The 9,909-nt window shown below is 37.7% G+C and overlaps 1 protein-coding gene across 1 annotated transcript; it reads right to left on the bottom strand.

Annotated features, from left to right (window-relative positions):
• Window positions 1-5,889: 5,889 nt before the first annotated feature.
• LOC134811414 (syntaxin-12-like) lies at window positions 5,890-9,569 on the bottom strand. The gene is made up of 6 exons (XM_063818210.1): window positions 9,450-9,569; window positions 9,141-9,275; window positions 8,579-8,692; window positions 6,864-7,013; window positions 6,669-6,729; window positions 5,890-6,480 (listed from the first exon to the last, which is right to left on the bottom strand). Exons 1-6 carry the CDS (start codon window positions 9,519-9,521, stop codon window positions 6,287-6,289), a joined length of 726 nt encoding a protein of 241 aa, XP_063674280.1. The 5' UTR covers window positions 9,522-9,569; the 3' UTR covers window positions 5,890-6,286.
• Between the last annotated feature and the right edge of the window lie 340 nt (window positions 9,570-9,909).

Raw genomic sequence — 9,909 nt, 5'->3', positions numbered from 1 at the left:
TTGTTCTCGGTTTCATTTGGGAAGTGCCATTTATATACATTTTACTTCTTTGCTTTACTACTTTTTTGTTTGAGAGAAGGAGACGCTGCGCTAGCCACAGTCCACTCTACCGTATTTCGGGTTTTGATCAAAATATAATACGCGTACGTCAACAAAAACCAGTAGAATCTAGTTATACACGTTAAATGCCTGCACAGTGTTTCAGTCTCTGCACGCATAAAATATATTTATACGGATACCAACGCAATGGTGACGTACGCCAGTCGCCATTCGTCAATTTTTGATGTAATTTTACATTATTCTGTACTTATCATTTAATAATAATATTATTACTGTATTTCAGTACTGCTGTGCTGGCGCGTATTTTACTATTTACCTCATAATATTACCGACTAAGGTGTGCAAATTTCTTCAAAATATTCACATGGCTGTTTCTTATTCCTGTCCTTTTATAATATAATATAAATATAACATTGAATTAGAATATTTTGAACAAAAATAAACGGCCAGCTAAACAACTTCTGATGAGTCTAAATGAAGGAAAAATAGTAAAGGGACATAATACTAATAGCGAACAAACGTTGAAATTTTTAAAAAGGGCTCCCGACAGTTGAATCCAACCTAAATCGATACATTGTCGAACGCTTATTCCGAATCACATCACATGGCATAGCGTTAAAATGCTCCCCTGGCGAGATATAACTATAAGCGAAAAGTCCAATGTTGTCGTTCAACATTTCTCTTCCGCTTCCAGAATCCAGTTCCCAAAATAAAATGTATGTCTAAATAAGTTGCTGAAGGGTCATCTCAATTTAAGTGGACAAACTTTTATTTGTCATTCTTCTAGGGATACAAAATAACTGTCCTCCTTATTAATACCTTATCGAACCTATGTCCGTCCAAATAATGTCCGTCCGTTTAAGGTCCGTCCAAATTAAAGTCTGTTGATATTTTCAAAAATTATTCCACTTACTGTCTAGGATATGACAACTTTTAAATTTCAGTTAATTTCAAGTTCTATCATCGGACTAAACTATATCATTGAATCAATGAATAACAAGTTATTATAAAATTTAAATATTCTAAATATCATATTATGGCACTTCTGCACTTTCTTAATTTACAGTTTAGTTACTATTAATCTACCTCTACATCTTGTAGATCTCTTACAACTGGTTGTTTATCCAACTCGTAGCTGTACCGGGTAATGAGCGATATCAACTGCTCTACCAGAGATACTAGAATGCCTGAAGTACAACTTGAGCTTTATCTGTAGGCAGTAGACCCCACTTGACATAAGCTACCTTCGGTGGTTCATGTCAACGACGATACCTTCTACCATACCAACCATCTTGATGATATAGAATTCGAAAACCGGGATATCTTCCGAGGGATATGGCCGACGTACCTTCATACCTCATCTGCACAGCATTTAACATTTTTAATGCCTAACAACTGCTTTTCTTACTTGCTGTATGAAAAATTGAATTAAAAATTATCTGTTAAAATTGAAAAAAAGATGGATAAATTCGGATTTTTAATGATTTTGAACCACTTCGAGCGTTCATCTTAATGTCCGTTCAACATTATGTCCGTTCACATAATGTCCGTTCAAATAAAGTCCGATAAGGTATTTACAACTGAATATAAAATGACCGAATACTATACTATTACTCATGACTTATGGCCGCAAATATTAACAACAAAACAGTTTTGGTTTTGGGTTTACTTTTAACGACGAATATAATATCACATGAGTAGATAAAAAGTATAAATTTCAGTAATTCGAAGCAGATTTTAATTCACGACCATTATGCTTCACGTTAAATTACTTAATTAGATTACAGTGCCTCTTGACGCATGATCCATTGTTTCAATGACTTTAGTACAGTGTCACCTGTCACAAATCCACAAGATAACATAAGTTTTTACCTAACATTTTAAAAGACGGGATTTACCTTTAAATAACACACCATTTTTAAATCTTTCCAGTTTCATAACCAGTCACTTTCTTTTTGTCCAAATTCTCCGTAATCCATTGCCGATATTTCTGCTTACTTCATTTGTCATCACTTGCTCGGAAAATGTCATGGCCATGTGAGATATGGAACACGACTCAAGTGCAGACAAGAAGATTGGAGTCTTTCCATCAATACTGCTTAAGAAGAATCCTGAGAGTGAGGTGGTTCCATCGAGTAAGTAATGAGGATGTTTTCAGAAGGGCATCAATAACTGCCCTTGCTGACATAATAACAACAAAACGGCTGCGTTGGTTTGGACATGTCAGTAGAATGCCTGAAGATCGGTTGCCCAACTATTTACTTGAATGGAAACCCAAGCATGGGAAGAGATCAAGAGGCAGGCCTAGGAAGAGCTTAAATGATGTATTCATTGAGAATGCTGAGCAGAGATTGGATCGTAATGGACTCACGATTGATTGTATGAGAAGATTAGCTGCAGACCGAAAGGGATGGAGAAACGTTACCCGCCGAAGTTTTATAATACAAAGTAATGACGCAGTCGACGCAGACTAATCCTTTTGGATGGAGATCTCGCCATGTATGTAACATAAAATCTGAACAAGGGGCGAAAAGGGAATTTTTTGGCCTCATTTGGCCTATCCTGTCTAACTGCAGTCTAACTGCACGATAGTTGCCCTTTGTAGTTTAAATTTACATTCCTTGTTTTTCCCATATTTTTTGCCTAATCTTACAGTTCTGTTGGTGAATCGGTAGATTTGCTGCAGCACATTGTGGGACATTCTGCAAAGATGATGTAAGTTAATTGTATTTGTAAGCTAGATTTCAGTTCTGGAAGCAAATTTCCTGAAATTTTTTCGAGAGAATACAATATGCATCCCTTTTTCGAACTACACTTATTTCGCAAGAGCTGCTTGCAGGCCCTAATATGCATTTAAAATCATATCATTTGAAACTGTGTTTGAAAATGATCTCTATTGCCAAATTGCTCAGCTAGGCCTTTTGCACGTGCAAAATCATCAAAAACGATTTCGCCATACTTAGTATCCATCTGCCAAAAAAATTTGGACAAGATGCAGCCTTCACTTAGGCCATCCTGCCATAAACTTAAAACTTTCTACAGGCATGGTTGACACTGACGTTTTGCTGTTTTTGAAATTCAGGCTGTGGCCAAAGCGCATGCTAAATTTGAAAAACTCTAAGATTTGGGCCCCCTCATGAAGAAAACCATTCCTACACCCCTGGATCACGATGATCAATCTACACCTAGGTATATGTTTAGTTCTTGAGGCCAAACTATGCGCTGAGTAAAATTACCTTTTCTAAAGAAATAACTAGATATTCGGCTATCTAGATCGTGTACATTTTTATTTGTCGGTGTCCGCAGTCCAGTGATAGGATTCTGCGACGACTTATTTCTCGTTGATAATTTTATTTTAAAGTGTTGTATCTGCTTTCATTTTCCCCACAATTTCCTAAAACAAAATCACCAAAAAGGAAAGTTTGGCTACCATGGAAAAAGCTCCGTGCTACACAACGTCTGCTAACTCTACTGAGTATTTCTACCTGTTCAAGAACACCTTCCAAGTTATAGCCCCTATAAACATTGTTCTGAGTGTCCTGATCTTCTTCTGGAACAGTCTGGTTATATCCTATTTCTACAAGAACTGTCAGAAGGTAACATGTGCTCTATTCTTTCTCATCGGAGTATCTGACGTTACAACGGCTATGGGACACTTGGTCTTTGACATGGCAGCTCTCATTTATTTTACTAGAGGAGAGAGTGCTACCTCTGATTCTACCATGACGTTCTGCTATGTCCTGTACAGGTTTGTAGCCCTAATTGGATACACTTCCGCTATTTTCTTAAACGCAATGTTAGCTGTGATTAGGACCATCAAGATAGTTGATCCGTTCAGGCTCACCAACATTGTGGCTGTTAAAGTGTTAGGGGCGATGTGGGGGTTGTTTCTTCTTACTGTCACTCAGTTTGACTGTGCAGTTATTTCCAGAAAAGGCTGGGGTGTGATTCTGAAGATGAGATTCGGAGAAAATCGTGATGCGTTATTTGCAGCGATTAACTACCCTGGACAAACCATCGCTTGGATAACTGAACATGGGTTACCTCGGAAATCTGTGGAAGTCCTCTTCCTCTCCATCTTTTACATCATCCCAGTCCTGGTTGTGTCTGGCAGTATGGTTGTGCAAGTTCTGAAAACTACCCGTGTATGCAGGTCTGGTATTGAGGATGAGGATAGACCTCTGATAACTGACTGGGCCTATGTTAACACTACTGTGTGCCTCTTAGCTGCTGTTTTCTTGATTTGTAACAGTGCGACCTCTTTTTACGCCATATATGTGTCAGGGCCGTATTTTAGTCACCATTTTCATGGTCACCACGTTGTTTTGGCAGTGTTTTCTTCTACTCTGCCTCTCTTCAATGCTCTGGTGACTCCATTAATCATAGTTACTAGGAGCACCAATTTGAGAACTCATTTTGTAGAGAGGTTGAGGACTGTTTGTTGTTTTTCTGGCTGAAGAAGGAATGGCCTTGTAGGTTTACAACCTACCAGGACGGTCCAATATATGGAACAGATATTTTACGAGTATCACCCGTTAAGAATGGCCTAGATACCAAGGTCCAATTTAGTGACTGTTAATTTTTTGGGCGTAAAGTTTACGCCGTAAACAATGTGAATATTATAATAATTAAGCTAATAACTAATTTGTAGCTGTACTGGGATGGAGCTAAAATATATAAGTGAAAATGTGGAAATGTTTTATACCTTGATTATTTGTTTAATGTTTTATGATTATATTAGAATCTCTTGTTTAATTGTGTACAGAATAAGAGAAGTCACATGTATGTAATTATAAATAGGCTACAGAATATAATGAAGATAAGCTCAGGAAATTAACAAAACAAAACAGTTTTCTAATTTCCGTGTGGCTGGGGAAACCAGTAATAGTCATAAAATGATACATGCACCCTGGACTTTATCTCAAGTGAAATGTACAAGAGTATGTCAGACAGTAGAGAGGTTTTACTATATTCATTATCTTGTTTTGCTTATCAGTCTGCTAGCTAATTAATCATCGCGCAGAAGTTGATTGGGCGGTGTTTTATAGATACATATACAGCTATACTACAGGTTGCAGCCAATCTCACAGTTGAATTTTTCATCACAGACCTTTTACCTGGAGACCCCAGGCTATTATAATTTTCATAAACTGCGGCAGAATGATAGGCTGAGCGCAGCCCAGTAACGATCCTTATGTCGAGAACCTAAAGTTTCCAGTTTTGTGGGTTGTAGATCCTACTCGACCCTAAGAAGTTGTGTATGATTTTGCCATGCAACAAGGTAACTCTAAGACGTCACATGAGACCAATAAACTACATCACAACAACTGTATGCTAGGACCTCAATCGTGTATTATGCCATCCTTAGTATTGACTGAATATTTGGTCACTGTACAGAAATTTTGAATTTAAGCATGGTTTCTTTTTCAGACGCTGCCCGACCATTCATCTCATCGATAAAGTAATAGTCGGGCCGGCGGAGGGGTGCATGTGAAGCCGAGCAGCATAGTTTAAATGGCCGGGATCGGGTAGCTTAGGAAAAGAATGTCAGATCAAGATCACGCGCATAGTTCAATTAAACCATGCTTATTACGCGCTACTGTTATAAGTTTTCTTGCTTTCGCGCGCTCCATTTTAGTTATTTTGCCACTTCTCAATTTCCGCGTACTAAACACGAATTCTCGTAAAATCCGGTTACTCGAGTATCGAGTGTATTCTTGGTAATCAAAACGGCACCTTTCCTTATGAAGAAATTTTAGAAGTAGGCACACTGTGTATCATTCAGAAGAAATTTATGGTTTTGAGTGAGATCAATGAAACGAGACCGATAAAAATGTCGCCTAGATCCAGCTAGGCGGTTCAAGAAAATTTCACAAAATCTCCTATATAATATCACATAAATGTTTGGAATGTAAATTAAATGTTCAAAATGTCAAAATTACAACACATTATTCATATAGTATGGAATTCGTGTGTTTGCTTTCACATGCGTTCTCGATTGTATAACATAGGAAGTCGATCTACGGTGTGAGGTACAACGGAAATCGTTTCATGCAAAGACAACAATGATAAACACTCAACCTTTCGTATCTAAACCACATTGCACCAACATAGAAATAAATAAATCTCATCAAAAATGCAGTTTTCAAAAACTCTGCTAAAAATGCTCTCAAAATTCTAACTCTTTACCATAGATTATACATCATAGATTGTAATACAAATTTGATCACTTTGTCTTCTGCACAATAATAACAGTAATGATAATTGTTACGAGAATAATGATAAAAGTGACTGATAGACAGCAAAGCCTTTTTCTTCTTGTCTTCTGATAGCGTTCAGCTTTACCCAAGAGACTGGTTCCTTCATCTACTGTTCTATGTGACTCGGCTATGTGAGCTTCTATATTATCTATCTCAGCCCCTGCAAGTATTACAAAATATTATAGGAAATGCAAGTTTATCTGATAACAGAATATTTTATCGGACATTTATCTCTTATTCCTGATTCAGAACTTCACTGATAAGGAGCTTTATTTGTCCCTTGGCTCTAGAAATGAAATATGATACAATAACGATAACATTAGCCCAGAGGAATCGTAAAAAAGGTACCTTGATCATGAACCATGTATCCAATTTGTTTCATGATATCAGCTACGGTCACCATATCATCCTGAAACAAAACAACATCAATTCCAAACTCATTAGGTAAATAAATAAGAACATAAGTTAGTATCAAAAATGAAAAACATGAAGCTGTTAAAATGCACGTCGCCTAAAAGTCAAGTTAAAAATGCCTCATAAAACCTCGATTTTCTTGATATGTTGTTCCCGCTCGAGAATCTCCTGACCGTCCAGCCAACATTCCGAGAGCTGTGCTTGAGGCTCTTCGTCGGGCAATGATCTGCCGCTGTTGTGGCGAGACCGCTTTATTACACCTCGCTCCCGCGATGATATCTGGGAGAAAATAGAGGGTTAGGAATGGGTCAATGGGAGTGCGTTATGAGGGTGAATTATGAGGGTGAGTTATGAGGGTGAGTTATGAGGGTGAGTTATGAGGGTGAGTTTTGAGGGTGAGTTATGAGGGTGAGTTATGAGGGTGAGTTTTGAGGGTGAGTTATGAGGGTGAGTTATGAGGGTGAGTTATGAGGGTGAGTTATGAGGGTGAGTTATAAGGGTGAGTTATGAGGGTGAGTTATGAGGGTGAGTTATGAGGGTGAGTTATGAGGGTGAGTTATGAGGGTGAGTTATGAGGGTGAGTTATGAGGGTGAGTTATGAGGTTGAGTTATGAGGGTGAGTTATGAGGGTGAGTTATAAGGGTGAGTTATGAGGGTGAGTTATGAGGGTGAGTTATGAGGGTGAGTTATGAGGGTGAGTTATGAGGGTGAGTTATGAGGGTGAGTTATGAGGGTGAGTTATGAGGGTGAGTTATGAGGTTGAGTTATGAGGTGAACTACTGGTGATTATATATAAGAAATATGGGTACTGGCTACTGGCTGAACCTAGAATATCCTCTATAACGATGATTGTGGTGAAGTCGAGGAATTCCACAATTAATGGCGACATTCTCTTATTACATAGGATGTGGTATTGAATTAGACTGATCACACACGTTCAAGGCACGTTGATACAGACACGACAAGGTGTATACTGTGCAATATTTAGGTCACCAAATTTTGTATTTATTAGCCTAGCACAAGCAAGGTTCAATACATTTCGTTTTACAAAACATCGTATTTTAGTGCGCACAAGGTACAACCTATAATACACAATGGTATTGTATAGGTACAATACACAAAAGAATTTTCATTTGACTACACTCAGAAATTTAGAACTAGTAAGTTACAGTACAGTGTAAAGATATTACTTGTAAATTTCATGAGAAGTAGTTACACTGTCCAACAGTTTGTAAGTAATACTACAGAATATACAATCGCTATTTCACAACAGTACAGTGTACACACACACACACACAGACAAACACACAATGGTACACGAGGTTAATTTAATGCAATTAAATACTCTATCTGATTTGATCCATGATTTGTGTAGTCCAACAATAATATGTATTAAAATGAGCAGGGTGGGCCTGTAAAGCACACTATTGGGACTATTGTGCAATAAGTGACAAAAGGCGCACGTAGGCAACACGTGGGCAACACGTGGGAAACACGTGGGTAACACGTGGACACCACGTGGGCAGCTGTGTTACTGCTATTAAACCATTTAAGTGAGGACGTATCTCTGTAGAAATGCACTGTACCACATACAGGTGGTCTAGCTGAGAGGTTTATAAACTATTTTATAATAATGTCACAATTCACATACCAAATTGTACTTAAATGATGGCTCATTAGGACAAGGTAATATTAAACATAGCTACATTGATATATAATACTATATAACATCATTGATGAAATAAATAATAAAAAGGAAACGTGATGTTACTGAAACGTCACTTCTTCTGAACATCTCATATGTGTGTATCTAAATAGCTCCCGTTATCCAATATCGAACGAACCTGTTTCTGAAGCTTAGTGTAGTGTAAGACGACGTCGTTGAGCTCCTGTTTGAATCTGCTGGTCTGTATTGCCTCATATTTGGACAACCCCCGCACATAGGATATACTGCTCACCTGAGTGGTTAGCACGTGGTTAACACGTGGTTAACACGTGGTTAGCACGTGGTTAACACGTGGTTAACACGTGGTTAACACGTGGTTAAAACGTGGTTAACACGTGGTTAACACGTGGTTAACACGTGGTTAAAACGTGGTTAACACGTGGTTAACACGTGGTTAACACGTGGTTAACACGTGGTTAACACGTGGTTAGCACGTGGTTAACACGTGGTTAGCACGTGGTTAACACGTGGTTAAAACGTTGCTATGTTGGGCATCAAAATCTGGTTTTGAGTATTTTTTCTGAAGAAAAATTTGACGAGTGAGTTTTAAACATATCATAAAGGGCACAAACTATTGCGACCTGCAATTGCACTGTTGAGCGAATGATATGGCCTTTACTGGGTTTACAAAATCTAGCACAACAATTATTAAATCTGAATTAATAAGCATGTAAACTCACTGATCGCTGACAAATGGACACTCTTCTCTGAAACGTGTGATGGATTTCACTTAGTTTAACCCAAAGCTCTTCTGTATCAGTGACGGTTCCAACTCGTTTGTTCAACTTGTCTACATCCGTCACCAGCAGATTCATCTGAAGACCAGTATTTGTAAAGTGACTAAACATTTCTTTTAAAACTTGTTGAACCAGAAATGTGTTGAATCCAAAATGTTAGACATCAGAATATGCTACTGAAGGTTCTAATGTTAAACCGACAACCGTTTATGATAACAAATGTTAAAAAAGAACTTTAAACAGACTAAAAACCTTTTTGATGTGTTCAGACAGTTCCTCCAAAGAATCCGTTACATTGAGTTTGTTGTACGACAAATCAGACATGTTTTGCGTGGAGGAGGGATGTTCAACAGAAGTCTCTAAAGTATTCTTCCTACTGTACGAAACGATATCGGATAAAGCAATTAAATTGGTACAGTAGTTACAACAACTACGTATGTAATTAAATTGTATGTAATTACGTGTGTAATTAAATTGATCCTGAGAAAACTATAGCAATCAGGATGCATCTCAACGAATTTTGTCATCACAAATTGATAAAGGTTGAAATTCTTACAAAAGTCAGGTTCTAAACAGCAAAATAGCGCAAATGTTTTAACTCTGTCCCTGTAATTGACTTAAAACTTATTTCTACTATCTCCTTTTAACAAATTTCTTAATCACATTTGAGGAATTAAAAGAATGAAATTGAACATTATGTTTTTCGTGTCCT

The sequence above is a fragment of the Bolinopsis microptera genome, chromosome 2 (assembly GCF_026151205.1).
Source record: "Bolinopsis microptera isolate Bmic1 chromosome 2, MBARI_Bmic_1.0, whole genome shotgun sequence".
Lineage (NCBI taxonomy): Eukaryota > Metazoa > Ctenophora > Tentaculata > Lobata > Bolinopsidae > Bolinopsis > Bolinopsis microptera.
The sequence above is the reverse complement of the archived record's forward strand: the minus strand, read 5'-3'. Positions and strand labels throughout refer to the sequence as shown.